A 24,219-nucleotide genomic window follows, 5' to 3' on the forward strand; every position below is an offset into this window, starting at 1 on the left:
TGGTATTTCTAGTTCTAGATCCCTGAGGAATCACCACACTGTCTTCCACAATGGTTGAACTAATTTCCATTCCCACCAACAGTGTAAAAGTGTTCCCATTTCTCCACATCCTCTCCAACATCTGTTGTTTCCTGACTTTTTAATGATTGCCTTTCTAACTGGTGTGAGATGGTATCTCATTGTTGTTTTGATTTGCATTTCTCTAATGGCCAGTGATAATGAGCTTTTCTTCATATGTTTGTTGGCTGCATGAATGTGTTCCTTTGAGAAGTGTCTGTTCGTATCCTTTGTCCACTTTCTGATAGGGTTGTTTTTTTCTTGTAAATTTGTTTAAGTTCTTTGTATATTCTGGATATTAGCTCTTTGTCAGATGGATAGATTGCACAAATTGTCTCCCATTCTGTAGGTTGCCCGTTCACTCTGATGATAGTTTCTTTTGCTGTGCAGAAGCTCTTTAGTTTAATCAGATGCCATTTGTCAATTTTGACTTTTGTTGCTATTGCTTTTAGTGTGTTTTAGTCATGAAGTCTTTGCTCATGCCTATGTCCTGAATGGTATTGCCTAGATTTTCTTCTAGGGTTTTTATAGTTTTAGGTCTTACGTTTAAGTCTTTAATCCATCTTGAGTTAATTTTTGTATGAGGTGTAAGGAAGGGATCCAGTTTCAACTTTCTGTGTAGGGCTAGCCAGTTTTCCCAATACCATTTATTAAATAGGGAATTCTTTCCCCATTGCTTGTTTTTGTCAGGTTTGTCAAAGATCAGATGGTTGTAGATGGGTGGCGTTATTTCTGAGGTCTCTGTTCTGTTCCATTGGTCTATCTGTTTTGACACTAGTACCATGCTGTTTTGGTTACTGTAGCTTGTAGTATAGTTTAAAGTCAGGTAGCATGATATCTCCAGCTTTGTTCTTTTTGCTTAGGATTGTCTTGGCTATGCAGGCTCTTTTTTGGTTCCAAATGAAATTTAAAGTAGTTTTTTCCAATTCTGTGGAGAAAGTCAATGATAGCTTGATGGGGATAGCATTGAATCTATAAATTACTTTGGGCAGTATGACCATTTTCACGATATTGATTATTCCTATCCATTAGCATGGAATGTTTTTCCATTTCTTTGTGTCCTCTCTTATTTCTTTGAGCAGTGGTTTGTAGTTCTCCTTGAAGAGGTTCTTCACATCCCTTGTAAGTTGTATTCCTAGGTATTTTATTCTCTTTGTAGCAATTGTGAATGGGTGTTCACTCATGATTTGGCTCTCTGTTTGTCTGTTATTGGTGTATAGGAATGCCTGTGATTTTTGCACATTGATTTTGTATCCTGAGACTTTGCTAAAGTTGCTTATCAGCTTAAGGAGATTTTGGGCTGATACGATGGGGTTTTCTAAATATACAATCATGTCATCTGCAAACAGAGACAATTTGGCTTCCTCTTTTCCTGATTGAATACCCTTTATTTCTTTCTGTTGCCTGATTGCTCTGGCCAGAACTTCCAATACTATGTTGAATAGGAGGGTGAGAGAAGGCATCGTTGTCTTGTGCTGGTTTTCAAAGGGAATGCTTCCAGTTTTTGCCCATTGAGTATGGTGTTGGCTGTGAGTTTGTCATAAATAGCTCTTATTATTTTGAGATACGTTCCATCAGTGCCTATTTTATTGAGAGTTTTTATCATGAAGGGCTATTGAATTTTGTTGAAGGCCTTTTCTGCATCTATTGAGATAATCATGTGGTTTTTGTTGTTGGTTCTGTTTATGTGATGGATTATGTTTATTGATTTGCATATGTTGAGCCAGCCTTGCATCCCAGGGATGAAGCTGACTTGATCGTGGTGGATAAGCTTTTTGATATGCTGCTGGATTCGGTTTGCCAGTATTTTATTGAAGATTTTCACATTGATATTCATTAGGGATATTGGCCTGAAATTTTCCTTTTTTGTTGTGTCTCTGCCAGGTTTTGGTATCAGGATGACGCTGGCCTCATCAAATGAGTTAGGGAGCATTTCCTCTTCTTCTATTGTTTGGAATAGTTTCAGAAGGAATGGTACCAGCTCCTCTTTGTACCTCTGGTAGCATTCAGCTGTGGTCCTGGGCTTTTTTGGTTGGTAGGCTACTAATTGCTGCCTCAATTTCAGAACTGGTTATTGGTCTATTCAGGGTTCGATTTCTTCTAGGTTTAGTCTTGGGAGAGTGTATGTGTCCAGGAATTTATCCATTTCTTCTTGATTTTCTAGTTTATTTGCATAGAAGTTGGTACTCTACACGTTCAGAGAAACTTCTCTAGTAATGAACTATAGAAATGATACCTGAAAGTATAGTCTTATATTTACCATTTATTAAGTGGAAGTGGATCATCATGAAGGTCTTCATCCTCTTCGTCTTCATGTTGAGTAGGCTGAGGAGGAGGAAGAGGAGGAGCTGGTCTTGATGTCTCTGGGGTGGCAGAGGCAGAAGTGGAGGAGGTAGAAGGGGAGGCGGGAGAGGCGGGCACACTTAGTGTGACTTTCCGCCCTTTTGTAAAGTGTAACTTTTGTAAAGTGTAACTTTACAAAAAGTAAACTTTTTACTTTTTTTATTTCTCTAAAAATTTTTTTTATAGGACCAATCCTTCTTCATCCGTTTGCTGTAGTTCAGTGCCTGTATCATAGAAGAGTCCATGTTGTAAAAGAAGGCAAAAGCAGTCTTGAATAATCGGAACCCTTCTGCCAGATTGTGTGATGTCAGTTTGTTTGCTGGTACTGCTTGTTCTACATCTTCTTCATCATCTTACAGTGGTTTAGAAGCACTTTTCTCTATTAAGTTGTCCTCTGTTAATTCCTCTTGTGTGGTGTATTAGCACTTGAATTTCTTCAAGACCCGTATCTTGAAACCCTTCACCCACTGCCCTTTTTTTTTTTTTTTTTTTTTTTTGGCCATATCCACAGTCTTTTTGGTGATTTTCTTGGCTGTCTCTGTTGTAAATTTTGTGAAGTCATATACAATATCTGGACACAGTTTTCTCCAACAGATATGTATTATTTTGGGCTCCATGGCTTTCATGGCCTTTTCTGTAACAATGATGGTATTGTCAACAGGGTAATACTTCTAGGCTTTTATGTTTTTCTCTCTATCGTAGTTCTCTACCATAGCATTGACAGTGCTTTCCATAGGGTACCGTAATGAGCCTGAAAGGTCCTTAGGACCCCCGATCTAAAGGCAGAATTAGAGATGTGTTTGGGGGCAAGTAGACCACTTTCATGCCTTTGGTGTTGAACTAATGGAGTTCTGAGTGGCCAGAGGCATTGTCTAATGTCAAAAGAACTTTAAAAGCAGTCCCTTATTGGCAAAGTACTTCCTGACTCCAGGGACAAAGCGTCAATGGAACCAATCCGGGAAAAGAGTTCTCATTGTCCAATGAGAAGTCTTTTAGCTTGTGGTACAGCTAAAAGACTAGTATTTATATTTTCCTTTGAAGGCTCAGGGTTAGCAGCTTTATAGAGGACAGTTCTGGTCATAACTATGACTGCGTATGCACAAAATGGTAGAGTAAGTCTGTACTTGCTGCCTTAAATCCTGGTGCTCGCTTCTCTTCCTTACTAATAAATGTCCTTTGTGGCATTTTTATTTTTTTCAGGATTGGGCAAATTTTGCCTTCATTAAAAACCTGTTCATCTAAGTGCTTAGGAGTTGATTAAAAAATATACAAATAAATAAAAACAATGAAACCACCCTGTTCAGCCAGATATCCTTTCTCCTCAGGGAATTTATATGGTGTCCAAGAACTTATCTGCTGCCTGTTGGTTGACAGAAGCTGCTTTTGCTGTTATCTTGATATTTTTTCGGCCAAACCTGTTTGTAAAATATCAAACCATCCTTTGCTGGCATTAAATTCTCCAGCTTTAGATTCCTTACCTCCTTTTGCTTTAAGTTGTCATGTAATGATTTTGCCTTTTCTTGAATATTATTAGAGTCTATAGGCATGCCTTTTTTTAAAGGAATCCTGTGCCCACTTAAAAGGTGCACTTTCACTGAGACTCAAAGTTATTTCACAAAAAGTATAAAATTTTCATACCTTCTGGCATAGCTTGCAGTGACAACTTCACAATTTTCCTTTTCTTTATTTTAATAGTGGTCCTTATGCTGGATTCATTTATTTTGAAATGGCAGGCAACTGTAGCTGCAGGCCTCAATCTCTGGTACATATCAGACAATTCAACTTTTTCTTGTAATGTCATGACTTATCTCTGATTCCTGAGTGCACTTCCAGCATCACTAGCGGCATTTTTATGTGTCCCATGGTGTTATTCAGGGTTTATAGTATTAAATTAAATGTGTTAAAAATACTTGAGAACCATGAGATATAACTTATTACTGCAATATTAAATTTACTGGAGAGATGAACTGCACGTGCACAGGTGATTAGCATCACATGGCGTTTTCAGTGAATACCTGCAACACTTGAGTTCACTGCAGTAGCAACAGGGGGTGTCCAATTACTGTAGTATGGTATGTACTACAGTGAATTTTATGCAACCATGATATAATACCATATTTTTATGTTTGTTTACATTTCTCTCTACTGAGAATGGCATTATGTGTAGTCTGTGTTACTTTTCATAAGACATTTGTTTATGTTTTATGGTTGTAAATTATGAAATAGACTAGTAGCCACAAATATTTTATGCTCATCACATACCTCACTTTTCTTTTTTGTTTTTTCAGTATTTCTAGGCTATGCAGTTTGGGTTTTTTCAAATTATTGCAAATTTCCAAAAAATTTTCCAGTGTATTTATTGAAAAGTTGCGTGTAAGTGTACCCATGTAGTTCAAGCCTGTATTGTTCAAGAGTCAACTGTATAAGAAAATGGCACTCATTGTATTACATACAGAAATATACCTGTGTGTGTATAATCCATGTGTGTGGGTGTGTGTCTGTGTAAAAAAGCTGCCCTGATATGTTTTTTAAAACTAACTTAACATTTTATGAATGTACTTTTTGTGCTATAAAATGTACTTCGAAATATGATTTTAAATGATTGTATAATATGCCCTCATGATATAGCTTATTTGATTTTTTCCCTATTATTTGGCATTTATGGTATTTTCCCATTCTAATAAATAACACTGTAATGTCCTCAGATTCATCTATTTCCTTGTTTTTTCAATTCCAAAATATTTAACTTGAGAGAATTGGCCGAGGCTTGCTGGAATTTCAATATGGCAAGCCAACGAGAGGTGATGTTACTTCGGAATAGAGGAGTCTCAGTTTTAGTCCTCTAAGCGGGCGTGGTAAGATAGGTCTCAAACTAGGCTGGTGTTGCTTTTAAAACCGGAATTGATAGCAGTAGACACATGCTGAGAAGAGTGTTTGTCTTGGAGGCAGAAAGGGCACTGTCCCAGAGGAAATGAAAGCCTTACCAAGAGCTAGATGGCAGGACTAGATCCCAGCTGGGAGCCAAATATAATGAAGAAACTTCATTTTTTTTTTAGGTACATTTAAAAAGATAAATTATGTTTGTATCTATCTGGGCAGGGCTTTGGGTTAGAGGATAAGGAACCCAAGGCAGAGTTTGTTGGGGAAGGCTGCACCTTTATGGGCAGTTGGGTACCTGGCCCATCACCAGGATTTATGCAGCCAGACTGTTTCGTGGTCTTGTGGATAAAGAAGGAGCTCTTTACTAGGCTGTCTGAATTTGCTCAGAAACTGTGTGAAGCTGAGCAACAGGGTGAAGGTCCTTAATCCATGGCTGAGAGGGAGTGAGGAAGGCTTTGATTAAAATGGAAAGCTTACATTCATTGAATTTCTCACCTCTGGGGCAACGAGAGCTAGAGGGGTGGAAGATAAAAATACTAGATATAACCTCTTCCTTAAACCTGTGGCCTAGTTACAGAGACAACCACATTATGAAACCATTACTAACCATATGTGATACTGTTTATATATAGACCGGAGATGTCATAATTAGTGTCTGATGTGCCTAAGGGTTGGAGGACAGTTTTAGTGGTTCATGAGTTCAATGACAATGTTTAAATTGTATTTTCACTTTACTGATAATCTAAGAAAAAATTTTTTAACAGGTAGAATTATAAGTCTTCCCATTTGCAGTAATAGTTTGTAATTAAAAGACATTTTCATAGGCTAAAACTTTAGTTTTTTAAGTTAACATTGTTCAAACCAGGGATCAAAACATATTTTCTTAAAAATTTTAATCGTGGAACATAGAATCCTGATCTATTCCCTGGAAGAGTGAGTAGGTCCTGATAGGGTGAGCTTAGTGCATTTGGGGTACTAGAAAATTTGAAGGAATAACAGTTTCAGGTTTTTAAATATACCATCCTGATCACGTGTCAGTAATTGGTGGAATACCCTTTTCTTTGTTATTACCTGCCTCTGATGACTAAAGGAGCTTTAAGTCTTTTTGTTGAGAAGGTAACTCCCAGAGCCCTCGTTTAAAGAACCATCTTCTAACTCTCACGTTATTGATCAGTGTCTAACGTAAACTTTTCTTTTTCTGCCCAAATGTGAATTTTGTTTCCTCATGACTTTATTTCTGAGCAGTTAATGATTCTAGCAGAGACATCTATAGTAAAGTCCATTGCATTATGCCTTTGGGCATTAGCTAGTCACTAGGGAAGCAGGTGTTCCTTGAAGGGCCAGAACATTAAGGAGAAATTGTCTTTTTTATGTCCCAGCCTAATCCTGCGCCTTTACTTGGTCAGGGATTTGTTTCACTCAAATGTCATTGCTGTCCTTTTAAGTTATTTTTCTTTTGTACATGAGATATCTCAGATCAGTGATCTTTATTCTCCTCTAATTTGCTGTATGGTTTTAACAGGTTTATTAGTAAAACTGAGTTTGTGTTTATTTGCATTAGGTCAGACCGCAAGCTTATTTGTTCAGATGTAGGCCTAACAAGTGATTGTTCTTTTAAAATCTTTTTTAATGCAAAATTTTCTCTTTATTTCTTTACAGATTCCAGCAAGATTATGGAAGAGCATAGCTACATACAAAAGGAGCTAGAGTTAGAAAATGGTAGCTTAGAGGAAGACTCCGTGGTGCATTCTGTTGAGAACGATTTCCAAAACATGATGGAGAGCCTCAGCCCAAAGAAATACTCTTCCAGTCTGAGATTTAAAGCCAATGGAGACTATTCTGGCTCCTATTTAACCCTCTCACAACCTGTGCCTGCAAAGAGAAGCCCTTCTCCTTTGGGAACCAGTGTGAAAAGCAGCCCCTCCTTAGCCAAAATCCAGGGAAGCAAGCAGTTCTCTTATGATGGAACTGACAAAAATATTGCTATGAAACCTCCAACTCCTTTACTCAGCACTACATCCTCCCTCAGTGGATATCCACTTGGAAGAGCAGACTTTGATCATTATACTGGCCGGGACAGTGAAAGGGCCTTGAGGCTCTCAGAGAAGCCTCCGTATTCCAAGTATAGCTCAAGGAATAAATCGCATGACAATGTCTACTTTCTCGGAGGACTGGAAGGTCGGAAGGCATCTGGCTCGCTCCTGGCCATGTGGAATGGAAGTTCCCTGAGTGATGCTGGCCCCCCTCCTATCAGCAGATCGGGAGCTGCAAGCATGCCTTCAAGCCCAAAGCAAGCCAGGAAAATGAGCATTCAGGACAGCCTGACGCTTCAACCCAAGTTAACTAGACACAAGGAGCTTGCATCTGAAAACATCAATTTGAGAACTAGGAAGTACTCCAGCAGCAGCCTGAGTCACATGGGAGCCTACAGCCGATCACTTCCCAGGTTGTACAAAGCCACAGAGAACCAGCTGACACCTCTCAGCTTGCCTCCAAGAAACTCTCTGGGCAATTCCAAACGAACAAAACTTGGGGAAAAGGATCTACCTCATAGCATAATAGACAATGACAATTACCTTAATTTTTCTTCTTTGAGCTCAGGGGCTTTACCCTATAAAACCTCTGCTTCTGAAGGCAATCCTTATGTAAGTTCTACCCTCAGTGTCCCTGCCAGTCCTCGAGTGGCTCGGAAGATGCTTCTGGCCTCCACCTCCTCCTGCGCCTCTGATGACTTTGATCGGGCTTCATACGTGGGGACAAACCCGAGTCATTCACTTCTTGCTGGAGAGTCAGACAGAGTGTTTGCGACCAGGAGGAACTTCTCTTGTGGATCTGTGGAATTTGATGAGGCTGATTTGGAAAGCCTCAGACAGACCTCAGGAACCCCCCAGCCTGTCCTTCGGGAACGGAAAAGCAGCATTAGCTCCATTTCAGGACGTGATGACCTGATGGATTATCACCGGCGGCAGAGGGAGGAAAGACTGAGGGAGCAGGAGATGGAGCGATTGGTAATCATCTAACAGTGATTGACCTCACTGTTTCATTAACCAGCATCTACAGGGCAGCCTTGGAGATGGACTCCAGGATATGTGGGAATATAGGATATTCATGTTCACCAGCCACAGCTGCTATCTTTCTCTTCTCTCCTGCTATATGCTGCTTCTTCCCATATCACTATTAATAGGCATGTTTGGCTATCTTGAAGGCCTCCAGGAATTAATGTTAATTTAGTTGCTCTGCGGACTTCTCACAAGTATAAATTCTTTAAAAACATAACAGAGGAGTTGCGAATTTTATGAAATTTCTGAGTCTTAACAAACTTCTCTTTAAGACTATGAGGAAATGCTGACTTGTATTATTTATATTATTAAATTTGCATGTGTATGGTTATGAGAGAAGTAGTCAGTGAAATCATGACTCACCAAGAATTAGGTAGTGAATTTGTCTTTATAGCAAGTTGTCTAGAAAGTTGGAGTTGCCTCAGTGGTGCTCAGCTTTTCTCCACACTGTTCATACACAACCTTACTATCTTTAGCTCTGATTCTTAGCACGTACAGTGACTCCAAACTACACATACAAGATCTATTGAGTTGTCTTTTTCCATTTAAAATGAATTTATACTTATTGGAAATAAGAAGACAAGAGGAAACATCCCTTGAGAGTCTCACCAATGAATGAGAACAGACAACTGATTTTTCCCATTCTCTTTTAAGCACAGGTTTTTCTCTTTTAGAATGAACACCTGTCAGAGATTACTTTGATTCATTTTTGATTCATGATTTCCTTAACGGGAGAAGTTGCAGGATAGTGAAGCTGATTTACAACAACACTATAGGATTATCAGAAGTATTTTAGTTGCTAAAATATTCTAGAATATGATTTTTGAATCACAAAACTGGTTAATATCCTATAGGACAATAAAATTGTAACCCAGCCTTGTCCAACCTGTGGCCTGTGGGCCGCACATGGCCCACAATGGCTTTGAATGTCATCCCATACAAACTCAAACTTTCTTAAAACATGAGATTTTTTTTGCCTTTTTTTTTTTTTTTTTCTAAGATCATCAGCTATCGTTAGTGTATTTTATGTGTGGCCCAAGACAGTTCTTCTTCTCCAGTGTGTACCAGGATTGGACACACCTGTTGTAACCTTTGGATTATAATGGACGGAAACCATTTGCATCCATCCATTAGGAAGTATGTTTGACATTTTAGAGCAGTAATCATTTGCATCACTTACAGTTTTTGATAAGTTGATGTCTGTTCTTACAGAGTTTTCAAATATCCTAACTGACAATGGTGAATGAAAACAAATGTGCATAACCTTAGAGAATTTAGATAGTCTTTAGGTGGGTCAGTTATACAGTACTCAGTATGACATTCCTCTTTATTATCATAAATAATCTCTGCAGACTGTTCTTGGTCACAAAATGGCATTGTGTTTGGGCTTGCTTCATTGACAAATTCAGAAGATGTTTTAATTAGCATACAAAAGTCTTGTTTATGGACAGCAAATATAATGCTATACCATGCAAAGCAACTGTTATTTGTAAAGCCAGAATATTAACTTCTATCCGATAACTTAACAAGGAATCTGGGAGAGCATTTTTAATGGTTTCCATTACTCTGGACGTCTTCCTTAAATGCTTCTATTTGCTCTTCTATTCCAAGGATAGGCAACCAAACTCAAGAAATTCATCTCTGCTAGCTTTCATGTTCAGCATCTCTAAGTGTTGGTGAATTTCTCTTTCCTCCAGATTTTCCAAATCTGGTATGATTCTTGGCAATCCAGGAAGTGACCTTCTGTACTGCCTGTAAGGTTGGGCCCGTTAAGTCATAAACAGTTTTGACTTCTTGGGAGAGCTTTGTGGATATTGCTGTAAATATGAAGTTATATATATTTTTTCTTTAATAGTGGACTTATCGTATCTGTTGAAATGAGGTTTATTTTTAAATTTGACCCTCTAGGCTTGATCTTGGTTGCATAGTCTATTTGTTTGACTACATTGTGGTAAAAGGGATGACAGATTCTTATCAAGCCTATGCAAATTATGATATTGCCATTAAAAAGTAAAGTGACTCAGATTACTTCCTGAATTCTCAGAGATCAGTGAGAACAATTTACCATTAAAATAATATTTCATTTAGTTTGCAAAATCAGAGTTAGCTGAATAGAGGATTAGAGATAGAGCAGTATGAATGCCAAAGCGTTTTCCCCCTGAAAAAATAGAACATTAAAAATAATACTAGTAATATTCCAAAACACATATCCACGTTTAGAAATTCAATTTTTATTATCAACTCAATCACTTCTATGTAATTAATTCTTATTCCTCTGTTTCTTGGGCTCTTAATTTGGTTTCATGAAGTCATCTATTTCTGGACTAAAAAGTCCTGAAAATCTGATTTGGGTGCCTAGTACTGTCTAATTTTCTCTATGCAATTCTTTGAAATATTAAGAGTTAAGAATACCTGGTAAAGTTCTGTCCACAAGGTTCTAAAACTGTCTTTTCGTCATTAACGAGATATTGTATTTTGTAGGCAAGCTCACGGGGAAAGTAGAGAATACTTGGTGAATGTAAGAGTTAAGTGGCTATGGTTAATTTATGGTTAATTTAACAAACAATAACAGCATGAAGGAGAGTTAAAACCCTTTAAATCAATTTTTTAGAACATATTACAGAGAGTGAGGGCACTGACATATATTCAGGGCCTTTCTGTAAAGTACCCAATCTTTGAACATTACCTATAATATTCAAAATAATATTTTACCTGTATAAAATTATCTTAAGGGCAGGCGACTTCCTCATTTGATTTGAGAAATTTTTAGGGGCACAGTGAACAAACCTGATTATTTTTGGCCTCTTTCCTTTTGTAAAATTAAAAAACAATTCTTTGTGATTGCCCAGAGGTTCTCTGGGAAAACGTAAAAGTGGTTCAGGAATAGATATCTTGGAAATTTTTTTTTTTTCTGTATTTAGGGTCTGCCTGATCTTGAAGGCAAAATGAGAGGTTTTGTCACTTGAGTCATAAAGAATTGTGTATACCTGAGAGTAGTGAATGTTTGTGGTTTGGCTGTTTAATCAAATGGCAATGGATTATTTTATGATGAGCAAGAAGTCTCAAATCGTTCAAAAATGAAGAAAACTTTTTGTTATTTTAAATATGCAAGAATACGTTCTAATCAGCGCAAAGCTCAGGAAAACTCTTGTAAGATACTAATCTCTGTTCTTTGGGCAGATTATGTAGAATAACCTTTTACTGCCTTTTACAAGCATAGACTGATTTCTCCAAGTTCAGTCTGTCATTTCAATAGCAATAACTGCATTTTAGTTTTACATTAACAGGGTGCTTGTCATATATTACATTTTTAATGCATTACATTAAACATACTTTATGAATAATTGCATCAAAATCATGCAAACTTTGCCAAATTCTTAAAATTTTGTTACTTCTTTATAGCCTTTTTATTTGCAAGCATTATAAACCAAGTTAAATCTAACTCCCCTTTTGCAGATCTGCAATTTTCTGTTTCCATCAACTTCTGCTCTTCATTGTGCTCTTCCACATTCTAGAACAACCAGACACACATCAAAAATACTTAAAGGTATTAGAAATTATGTTCAAGCTAACACATCACAGGACATAATTATGGAAAATGTGAAAAGGTTGGTCACAGTTATAATTCAGTTTAGGTGAGCACAAAGTTTATATTTTTCTTAATATTATGGAAGTAATCTTAGCTTATGTTTTTGGCAAACTAATAAAAGGCAGTTTAAAAGTTCAGGTAAACTAATCTCTTCATCATAAAACATTCAAGTTTTTTTTTAAAAATGAGATTATACTTGTATTATACTATACATTGATGAAACAAGGAAAAGATGTATAGCTGTTTTGTTGTTGCTGTTTTTAAAATGTATTTTCTTTCTTAAAAGTTATATTTGCCCATGACACAGCCCCAGGAGATTCTGAGAACATGTGTCCCTAAAGGTGTTTTTAAAACCAAATTATCAAATCAGGTCTTTTTTTTTTTTTTTTTTAAGAGAGCACAGTTAGACTGGGTGAGGTGGCTTATACTTGTAATCCCAGTACTTTGGGAGGCCAAGGTGGGAGGATCACTTGAGCCCAGGAATTTGAGACCAGCCCAGGCAACATGGCAAAACCCTGTCTCTTCAAAAAATACAAAAATTAGCTGGGTGTGGTGGTGCACACCTGTAGTCCCAGCTACTTGGGAGGCTGAGGTGGGAGTATTGATTAAGCTCAGGAGATTGAGGCTACAGTGAGCCATGTTCATGCCACTGAACTCCAGCCCGGGTGGCAGAGTGAGACCCCATTATCTAAAAAAGCACATTTAAAGCATTAGAATTTAACAAAATTTACTTCAAGAAAATAAATTCTTGAAATTCTGGGAATGTTAGATTTCTCCAACTACTTGTTAGTCTCTGTAAACCAATCAGAACAGTAGGCCTCCTCTATTTAATTTATTATTATCCTTGGGAGATAGAAAAATATTTCACCTACACAGAGTATTTCCCCCTCCCCCCGCCTCCAGGTAGAGAGACAGATGAAAGGTTTATGGCATAAGTCCTACAGCTCCAATTACAGATCAAAAGTGAACACTGGAACACAAAATCTCACTGGAACACAGATCTCAAAAGACTGCTTTTCCATCAGGCACTAAATATATTCCTGATCTGAGTACACAAATAGAAAAACAAACAAATTATAAACAACAACAACAAACAAATAATCTGTCATTTCTCACCTGACCAAGGCTGGATTCCAGTTCTACCTGACAACTCTCCACGTGGTCAGATCATGAAACCAGATTCCTAGTCATGGTTGCCACCAGTGGAGATAACTATCAGTTGTATGCAAACCAGAATCCCAGGCCAAGGATTAGAAACAAAAACTGTAGCACAGATTCAGTAAAACAAAAACTGCAGAGAATAGTGAGTCAGTGAAGCTGATGTTCTACTGCCATTTGTGATTTACCTCAGAAGCCAAGAAAAGATACGTCTAGGCATCCAGCCCATGAGATATACTTCATGGGCAGTGCAATTTAATTGACTGGATAGAGTGAGTCACTTGTGCATTTTATTAAGACCTCCAAATTGTCAAAGCATAATTTTCAAAAAGTAAATGCAACTCTTATATAAATGAAGAACGAATAGATGCCAAAGATTTCTTTAACTCATTAATGAAGAAACCAGGTGGGGTAAAGCTGGTTCACTAAGCATGATATCTGTAATATTTTTAGCTCAGCTGTGATTATACTAGTGTTCCACCTGGATTTTTTTTTAATGTGTTCAATCTTTATTTGAAAACGCAAGGTAGTTTCATTGAGTACTAAAGATTGAACTATAATTATGCACCTCCGAGGACCTATTAATGAGGTAAACAATCTACTTTGAGTCTGTATTAAATAACTTCCAGCTGCTGTGCTATTTGAGATGTTTAGTTTGTTCCTTTTTTAAAAAAATAATTTTTCTTTCTTTTTTGTTTTTGCTCTCAGCTACCAATTCATGCTTTGGTCATTTTTGCCAGCCATTTCGTTTTTTATGATCTTAGAAACCAGTTATCAAGTCTTGATTTGAAGTGTTCTGAACTAAGAGTGACTAAGTACAAGTGAGGTCTCAAGGAGGTCCCCAGTACATGAAGTGTGTGCATTTCAGTTCATAGACCTTGTGACATCCATTTCGACTGGTTGGTGGGTCATTTTAACTTCCTCTGAGCTATGTTTCAAGTAGAGGACATTAATGGATAAGGTGTTGCTAGAGGGCTGGGATGCTGATTCTTTGACAAGTTAGATGTTCTAGATCAGGGGTCCCCCTCCCCCGGGCCATGGGCCTTAGACCAGTAGCGGTTTGTGGCCTGTTAGGAATGGGGCTGCACAGCAGGAGGTGAGTGGTAAGCCAGCAAAGGTTCATTAGTATTTCCAGCCACTCCCCATCACTCACGTTACTGCCTGAGCTCCAACTCCTGTTAGATCAGTGGTGGCATTTGATTTTCAAAAGAGTGTGAACACTGTTGTGAACTGAACATGTGAGGGATCTAGGTTGTGCGCTCCTTATGAGAGTCTAATGCCTGATGATCTGTCACTGTCTCCCATCACCCCTAGATGGGGCCGACTAGTTGCAGGTAAACAAGCTCAGGGCTCCCACTGATTCTATATTATGATGAGTTATATAATTACTGCATTACACATTACACTGTAATAATAATAGAAATAAAGTGCCCAATAAATGTAATGTGCTTGAATCATCCCAAAACCATCCCTCCCCCATGTCCCTGGAAAAATTGTCTTCCATGAGACCAATCCTGTTGCCAAAAATTTGGGGGACTGCTGTTTTAGAAGTTAGAAAAATCATTATAAAGTAGGGTATTCTTGTATTCATCCTGTTTGACACCTGCCTTCCTCCAAGTAGTCCAGAGGTACTGATGGCTGTCTAGAGCTTTTTATGGTCCAAGGCAGTGAAAGTCATTTTAAGAAGAAAAGGGGAAAATAAAAAAATGAAAGCAAACCCTGATGCTTTTAAGAGTACTCATTTGGTTACGTTGCCAAAAGCACCTGTGTTCTTTTGTGGAGAACCAGTGGATTCCCACGAATTGCATTGTAGCCATCCAATATTTTCTTTCTGGCTGGTAGTGGTTGTCTGTAGTGCCTTGATAAATAGCATTGTCGCCATTTAGAACTATGCAGCGCCACGTTGATACTTATTTCTCAAACGTGGTGTAATGTGATGCCAGCTCTCATGAAGCATCATGGAGTAAGGTTTTCTGATTTTTTACATACATATGAATTTTTTACATTGCATATGGATTCCTTGAAAATAAGGTTGGCTTTCTTTTAAGGCACATATTAATGTTTCTGTGGTAGTTATGTGAATAGGTGAAATGTCTGGGTCAGCAATTCCTACCATTGAAGGTGTTTTGTCCTTATAGCTCCTATGAAAGCACTTTATAACTAAATAATTTTAATCAGTAAGAGGCTGGGACCCTACCTATCTTGCTCACCACTATAGATGCACCTCCTAGCCAGATGACTAGAGCATAGGAAGCATTCTTTACATGTTTTTAAAAAGAGTAATTGAATGTTTTTGATACCCATTCTTGACATTCATTCTGGGTTTCCTTAATCTGTGACTGTAGGTAGGTTGCATCCCTGGTTCCCAGATGATATGCATTTAGTTCTAGGTAACAGTGAAGCTCTATGCAAAAAATGAAGATATCTCAGTATAAATACATTCTTTTTTACTTCCAGAAAGGAGAAATTCTTTTCCAAATTTCAATTAAAAATAAAAAGATGAAAGAGTTATTTTTCTTTACTTTGAAAATTTTCTAGCATTCTTTGTAAGAATTGTTGCTCTCCAAGGTCATACAAAAACCAAGGCTACAGGTCTGAGAGTCTTGCTTGTGTACCATTGAGCAGATCATAGATCTAATGTTTCTAAAATTAAGTAAAAGACTAATTGAGCATATTTGTTTAAGGACTTTTGGTATTTTATAAAATAAATTTATATGTTCTCTAATCTCTGAAAGGTGGTCAGATGCAGACCCTATTTTAAAGGCCAGAAAAATAAACGGGTTGGTATTATTTAATGTTGTAATCAGGAAAAATTGTTTAGGAACCCAAGACTAGTGAGCGTGGTCAGGTCAAAGTGACTCCACATGTAGATTTTTGCTTCTCTATTTGCTTCTTGCTGTCTCTATTTCCTGGTGACTCCTGACCCCCCAAAACAAGTTGGGCATTCAGACCTTTTTGGCTATGTTGAGCCATATTATAAGTTTGACAGTATTTTTTGTTTGGATAGCAGAATGGACAATGTTAAGAGCATGCTTATTGTTGTTTAGTCATAGCATTAATCTTTTTTTTTTTTTTTAGAAGAATGTCTTTGAAATGTGAAGACAAGTTTAAGTACTAAAAACTGTTTCGTCCTCCAGTCTGACTTGAATCTCCTTCCTGATGTGGCCCTTACGTTTGCTACATCCTGAGTATAATTTTAATTTATTAAAAAAAAAAAATGCCTGCACTAGCTGGAAGAAGCCAGCTAAATTGCAAACGGGGTGAGAGGTTTGTTTACCAACCCAATAAACTTAGTGACTCAAGACTTTTGAAAGGATCTTGAGAAACAATGGCTTTCTTCCTATACTCTGAGCTAGAATGGCCACTGGCAGGTACATAAGTTGATTTAATCTTCAGATTCAGCCTAAGCCTTAAGCTGAATTTTTGCAGTAGTCTGTTCTTGAGAGCAAATCCTCTGTTCTTAGAGTGGCAGTACAAGCTATTGCCTCTTGATGGTGCCATGCATTAAAAAATTATTCTTAGAATTTGAGAGATGTATGTTCCGACTCTTCACATAGTTCAGCTTCCTCAGGCTAAATGCTGAAATACAAAAAGCAACTTGGACTAAAAAGAGGCTCTGTATGCCCCTATGTCAGTTATAGAAGAAGTCTCATTCTTTTTTAAAATCATAAATATATGAACACTTGTTTCTAAATAAGAAATAAAGCTCATAAATAAAATTTGTAGGAAAAAATACAGACTAAATGAAAACTGAAAATATATCAAGACCAACAAATATATAGGAGTGGAGGCTGGGCATGGTGGTTTACGCCTGTAATCCCAGCACTTTGGAAGGCCAAGGCAGGTGGATCACCTGCGGTCAGGAGTTCGAGACCACCCTGACCAACATGGTGAAACCTCATCTCTACTAAAAAAATATAAAATTAGCTGGGCATGGTGGCACATGCCTGTAATGCCAGCTATTTCGGAGGCTGAGGCAGGAGAATTGCTTAAACCCGTGAGGTGAAGGTTGCAGTGAGCCGAGATCGAGCCATTGCACTCCAGCCTGGGCAAGAGAGTGAAATTCTGTCAAAAAAAAAAAAAAATACATACATATATATGTGTGTGTGTGTGTGTGTGTGTTTGGAGATACATGAAGTGAAAGAGGACTATTGATTGTTTCTGGTAAAAGTGGTCCCCATATTTGTTGTCAAATTACTTTATATTTATTTATTATTTTTTTGAGCAGAGTGTTGTCCAGGCTGGAGTGCAGTGGCATGATCTCGGCTCAGCCTGCTGAGTCGTTGGGATTACAGGTGCATGCCACCATGCCCAAGTAATTTTTGTATTTTTAGTAGACACAGGGTTTTGCCATGTTGGCCAGACTGTTCTCGAACTCCTGGCCTCAAGTTATTTGCTCCCGTCAGCCTCTGAAAGTATTGGGATTACAGGTGTGAGCCACCATGCCTGGCCTAGTATATCTAAAGTTAAAAGTTGACCATTTATTGAGCTACCATTTTAAAAATTTATCATCAGCTAATAGGTTTAGTGATTGTGCTGGCTAATTCTTTCTTTCTTTTTTTTTTTTTTTTTCCTGAGATGGAGTCTCCCTCTGTTGCCTAGGCTAGAGTGCAGTGGCGCGATCTCAGCTTACTGCAACCTCCACCTCCTGGGTTCAAACAATTCTACTGCCTCAGCCTCCCAAGTAGCTGGGATTACAGGTGCCCACCACCATGCCTGGCTAATTTTTGTATTTTCGGTAGAGATGGGGTTTCACCATATTGGCCAGGCTAGTCTGGAACTCCTGACCTCAGGTGATCTGCCCGCCTTGGCCGCCCAAAGTGCTAGGATTACAGGCGTGAACCACTGTGTCCAGGCTGCATTGGCTAGTTCTTATAATGTGAATTTCTCTTCCCCAGCTTGAGAAAAGATTATGGGAATATTTGCTGTAGAGAATATTTTTAAAGGTGGAGATTGATTTTTCAAAAAAAAAAAAAAAATCCAAAACAAGCATTACAAGGGTAACACATCCAGCACTTTTTCTTTTGTTTCAGCCATCTCAATGTGCCAGTTAAGAAGGTGTTTATTAGAAGTCACTTAAACAAAATAATCTCTCTACGTTGAATAATTGGAGATTCACATGCAATCATAAGACATAATTCAGAGGAATCCCGTGTATCCTTTACCCAGTTTCCTCCAATGCTAACATCTTGCCAAACTATAGGACAATATCAGAGCTAGGATATTGACATTGATACAGTGAAGATACAGAACAGTTCTAACACCACAGTGGTCTCTCATGTTGGCCTTTTATAGCCGCACCAGCTTCCCTTCTCCTTAACCCCTGATAACCACTGATTTCTTTTCCATATCTATAATTTTATCATTTCAGAATATAACCATATAGCATGTAACCTGTGGGTTTGGCTTTTTTCACTCAGCAGAGTTCTGTGGAAATTGGGCTGGTTGTTGCAGTCACTGGTTCATCAGGTTTAAGACTAGCATACTTGAGGCAAAGAAAAATCCCAGAGACACACTTCTGTGTGTTTCCTTGGGTTCCCAGTCTGCCTTCTTTCCACCTTTCAGAGTCTTCTTCTGTTTTTCCCTCCATATAACGTACAGGGTTCTGAGTTATACTTAGTGGGAGAAACAGGGAAAAGTATGTCTAATTCATCTTCCCTGAAGCCAAGTCAATGAGATTAGTTTCCTAAAGTTGCAAATAGCCAAAAGCTTTGCTCTGGTGAAGTCTAATGACTGCAGGTTGAAAATTTTTGGTTTGGATAAATTGATATTTCTTATTCCAGATTGCTAAGACCATATCCCAGCTCTGGGATTGTAGTTTGGATTTTGAGGAAAGACAGAATTTTAAGAAAATGCTGAGTAGAATTAAAAGGAACAAATTTCTCGTATAGTGATTATTCTTTCATTCTGATTATAGAATAACAAAGCTAAAGCTATGAAAGGTCATCTTTTCCATCAGATCACGAAGACCAAGGCCTAAATCATCTTAGGCAGAGATTTCAATTTACAAGTTGTCTTGGGAGAAAGGAAAATATTCATGCATACCTCTGAGATATTGTGGGTTTGGTTCCAGACCACCGCAGTAAGGCAAACATCATCATAAAGCAAGCGATGCAAATTTTTTGGTTTCCCAGTGCATATTAAAGTTATGTTTACACTATACTGTAATCTATGAAGTATGCAACAGCATTATGTATAAAAATGTACATACCTTAATTTAAAAATACTTTATTGCTTAAAAAAATACTAACAATTATCCGAGCCATCAGTGAGTTGTAATCTTTTTGCTGATGGAGCGTTTTGCCTTGATGTTGATGGCTGCTGACTGAACAAGCTGGCGATTGTTGAAGGTTGGAGTGGCTGTGGCAATTTCTTTTTTTCTTTTTCTTTTTCTTTTTTTTTTTTTTTTTGTGACTCTCACTTTGTCTCCCAGGCTGGAGTGCAGTGGCCCGATGTTGGCTGACTGCTGCACCTCTGCCTCCTGACTTCAAGTGATTCTCTTGCCTTAGCCTCCCTAGTAGCTGGGACTACAGGCACCCGCCACCACATCCAGCTAATTTTTTATAATTTTAGTAGAGATGCAGTTTCACCCTGTTGGCCAGGCTGGTCTCAAACTCCTGACCTCAAGTGACCCACCCACTTCAGCCTCCCGAAGTGTTGGGAATACAGGTGTGAGCCACCGCGCCCAGCCGGCGATTTTTAAAAATAAGATAGCAGTGAAGTTTGCCACATCGATTCAACTCTTCCTTTCACAAAAGATTTATCTGCAACATGCAATGCTATTTGGTTGTGCCTTACTCACAGTATAACTTTTTTCAGAATTGGAATCAGTCCTCTCAAACCCTGCCACTGCTTTATCAAGTAAGCTCATATAATATTCTAAATCCTTTGTTGTCATTTCAAAAATGTTAACAGCACCTTTACCAGGAGTAGATTCCATCTCAAGAAACCATTTTCTTGGTTCACCCATAAGAGCAATTCCTCATCAGTTCAAGTTTTATCACGAGATTTCAGCAATTCATTCACATCTTCAGGTTCTAAGTTTAATTATAGTTCTCTTGCTGTATCTACCACATCTGCAGTTACTTCTTCCACTTAAGTCTTAAACCCCTCAAAGTCTTCCATAAGGACTAGAATCAACTTCTTCCAAACTCTTGTTCATGTTGATAAAAATACCAATACCTCCTCTTCTGAAAATGTTATCTAAAACGGTGAATTCTTTCCAGATGGTTTTTTGATTAGCTTTGCTCATGTCTGTCAGAGGAATCACTACCTATGGCAACTATAGTCTTACAGAGTAGAGTGTATGTTTAAAATAAAAAGATTTGAATGCCAAAATTACCCCATGGGATGTAGAATGGATATTGTGTTATCAGGCATGAAAACAACATTTATTTCCTTGTGCATTTTTATCAGAGCTCTTGGGTGACTAGGTGTGTTGTCAGGGAGCAGTAATATTTATTCATATATTTTAAAATTTATTTTAAGTTCTTGGATACATATGTATAATGTGCAGGATTATTACATAGGTAAACATATGCCATGGTGGTTTGCTGCACCTATCAACCCATCACCTAGGTATTAAGCCTGGCACGCATTTAGATATTTTTCCCGATGCTCTCCCCCACTTCCCCTGAGCAGTAATATTTTTAAAGGATTTTTTTTTTCCCTTGAGCAGTAGATCTCAACAGTGGGCTTGAAATATTCAGTAAACCATGGTATAAACAGATGTGGGATCATCTAGGCTTTGTTGTTCCACTTACAGAGCACAGGCAAAGTAGATTTAGCATAATTCTTAAGGGCCTTGGTATTTTTGGAATGGTCAGTGAACATTGGTTTCAACTTAAAATCAGCACTGATTGATTTTAAAACAGAGTCAACCTATCCTTTGAAACTTTGAAGCCAGGCGTTGACTTCTCTCTAGCTATGAAAGTCCTAGATGGCATCTTCCAATATAAAGCTGTTTTGTCTACATTGTTTGTTTGTTGTTTGTTTATTGATTGATTAATTGTGGCCCGGGCTGGTCTTGAGCTCCTGGCCTCAAGTGATCCTCCCACCTAGGCCTCCCAAAGTGCTGGGATTACAGGAGTGAGCCACTGGCCCAGCTGAAAACCTGTTGTTTCTTGTAGCCACCTTCATCAATTATCTGAGATCTTCCCAATTGACTTGCTGCAGCTTCTACTTCAGCACATTCTGTTTCACCTTGCACTTTTATGTTATAGAGACAACGTCTTTCCTTAAACCTCATGACCCAGCCTCTGCTAGTTACAGATTTTTCTTCTGCAGCGTCTTCACCTCATTTAAGCTTCACAGAATTGAAGAGAGTTAGGGCCTTGCTCTGGATTAGGTTGTGGCTTAAGGAAGTGTTTGATCTATTTTGACCACTAAAACTTTCTTTACATCAGCAATAAGGCTGTTTCACTTTCTTATTATTTGTGTGTTCACTAAAGAATCACCTTTAATTTCCTTCAAGAACTCTTTTGCGTTTACAACTTGGCTAATTGGTACAAGAGAGCTCACTTTTGGCCTGTCTCATTTTTGGCATGCCTTCCTTTCAAAGCTTAATCGTTTCTAGCTTTTGCTTTAAAGTATGAGACACTTAGAAGCTATTGTAGGGTTATTAACTGGCCTAATTTCAATATTGTGTCTTAGGAAATAGGAGGCCTGAAGAGAGGGAAAGAGACAAGGAAATGGCCTGTTGGTGGAGTAGTTAGAACATGTACAACATTTATTAATTAAGTTTGCTGTCTTATATGGGCATGGTTTGTGGCGTCCAAAATGATTACAATAGTAATGTCAAAGATACTGATCAGATCATCATAACAGATATGATAATAATGAAAAAGTTTTAAATATTGTAAGAATTACTAGAATGTGACGCAGAGACATGAAGTGAGCACATACTGTTGGAAAAATGTGCTCATAGACTTGCTCGCTGCAGGGTTTCCACAAATCACTTTGTAAAAAATGCACTATCTGCAGAGTGCAATAAAGCAAAATGTAGTAAAATAAGATATGCCTGTAGTTACTTTCTTAACATTATTCTCAGATTTAGAAAGAAGACATGCCATTGTTTGTTTTGCTTTTTTTTCTTTTTTATAGAGATGGGGTCTCACTATGTTGATGAGGCTGGCTTCAAGTGATCCTCCTGCCTCAGCCTCCTTATGTGTTGGAATCACAGGCGTGAGCCACTGTGCCCAGCCCTCTTTTGCATTTCTCTACATAAAACTTTGTGACATGCTTTTAAAATTTTAACACAGGCCAGGCACGGTGGCTCACGCCTGTCATCCCAGCACTTTAGGAGGCCGAGGCGGGTGAATCACAAGGTCAGGAGATCGAGACCATCCTGGCTAACACGGTGAAACCCCATCTCTACTAAAAATACAAAAAATTAGCCGGACATAGTGGCACATGCCTGTGGTCCCAGCTACTCAGGAGGCTGAGGCAGGAAAATCACTTGAACCTGGGTGGTGGAGGTTGCAGTGAGCCAAGATCACACCACTGCACTCCAGCCTGGGTGACAGAGTGAGACGCCGTCTCAAAACAAAACAAAAAAATTAACACATAATATATTTATGCAATATGTCTCAAAAATAATTGTATTATAGTACTTTCAGTTGATATGTTATGGTCAACTGTCCTTTTTTTACGTGTAGACTTTCCTAGTTCTTTACCCCACTGGTTTCTTTATGCATTAAAAAAAATCTTATTTTTTTTAAAGGATAGGATATGTTTTCAAACATGAGGATTTAAAGGTCTTTATACCTCTCATATACTTATTTTGATTGAACTAAAGTATTTTAATGAATTGTGTCTTATAGGCTATAGTCTTTCAGAAGAAGCAAACAAGATCTATTGGAACTTGATCAAGCTAAAGTGAAAATGTAAAGAGATGACAGTATGATTAAATTTTGTTGCGTTTTCTTTTTTTCTTTTTCTTTTTTTTTTTTTTTTTTTGAGACAGAATCTAACTCTGTCACCCAGGCTGGAGTGCAGTGGCCAGATCTCAGCTCACTGCAAGTTCCGCCTCCCGGGTTCACGCCATTCTCCTGCCTCAGCCTCCCGAGTAGCTGGGACTACAGGCGTCCACCACCTCGCCCGGCTAGTTTTTGTATTTTTTAGTAGAGACGGGGTTTCACCGTGTTAGCCAGGATGGTCTCGATCTCCTGACCTCGTGATCCGCCCGTCTCGGCCTCCCAAAGTGCTGGGATTATAGGCTTGAGCCACCGCGCCCGGCCACTGTTGTGTTTTCTTTAATGGTATAGAGCAGTAGCATAATCTCTTTAACAGAATGGGCTCAGGCACTGTGCAGACTTCCTTCTGGAACACTGTCTATGTAAGAGAAACATCTGGCATGTTTTTCATAGATGCTGTATGGAAATTATGATAATACTGATCACATGAATTTCTTTGACTTATGGCCAGTTTTTTTCAGTCAATAGGGAGAAACACTTTTTTCTCCTTGAATGTGTTAGAGTCATTCATAATGGGCATTTTCTTTAAAATGATATATTTTTGTCTTTTAAGAATAGTTCACCTCCAACCTTAATATTTTTTAAAAGTAAAACATTTCATAGCCCACCCATCTGCTGGTTTATTTTCAGTAGAAAAACAATGCAAAAAATCATCAGGAAAAGGTCTAAAATATAGAGGATCCTAGATAAATGGTAATTGTGGTCAGAGATTTACTTGCATCTGCCTAACAAAACGCAGAGGTGGAAAAAACAAGTCAGAAAAACGTCATTGGCCAAAAAGTTAATAGGATTAATTAAATCAAGTTATATTACTTCAGAATGTGTTTAATGTAAATGAAAATCAAAATAGGCTGGGCATGGTAGCTCATTCCTGTAAATGCCAGCACTTTGGGAGGCCAAGGTGGGAGGATCACTTGAGCCCAGGAGATTGAGGCTATAGTGAACCATGATCACATTATTGCACTCTAGCCTAGGTGACAGTGCCAGACCCTGTCTCAAAAAGGAAGAAAATAAAAATAAATAAACCTGACTTTAGCATATGTTAGTAATTAAATATATACTTACTTTATATTTATGTCTGTTTTTAAAGTACAAATAAGATAGGCATATAGCCAGAAATAGTAGTAGAGGCAAGTGGATTTGAGGGAAATGTTGACAC

The 24,219-nt window shown here is 38.1% G+C and overlaps 1 protein-coding gene and 1 pseudogene across 4 annotated transcripts in view; one reads left to right on the forward strand and one right to left on the reverse strand.

The window, feature by feature from the left end:
- The window catches only part of PHLDB2 (pleckstrin homology like domain family B member 2), a 242,544-nt gene that overhangs the window by 143,942 nt on the left and 74,383 nt on the right, over positions 1 to 24,219 (forward strand). For all 4 annotated transcript variants that reach the window (XM_031663002.1, XM_031663001.1, XM_009199868.4 and 1 more), the window contains one exon: positions 6,940 to 8,288. In XM_031663002.1, the coding sequence (XP_031518862.1) occupies positions 6,940 to 8,288 (1,349 nt within the window). The remainder of the gene's footprint in view (positions 1 to 6,939; positions 8,289 to 24,219) is intronic.
- LOC116274088 lies at positions 2,199 to 2,309 on the reverse strand (annotated as a pseudogene).

The sequence above is a fragment of the Papio anubis genome, chromosome 2, assembly GCF_008728515.1.
Source record: "Papio anubis isolate 15944 chromosome 2, Panubis1.0, whole genome shotgun sequence".
In the NCBI taxonomy this organism is placed as follows: Eukaryota; Metazoa; Chordata; class Mammalia; order Primates; family Cercopithecidae; genus Papio; species Papio anubis.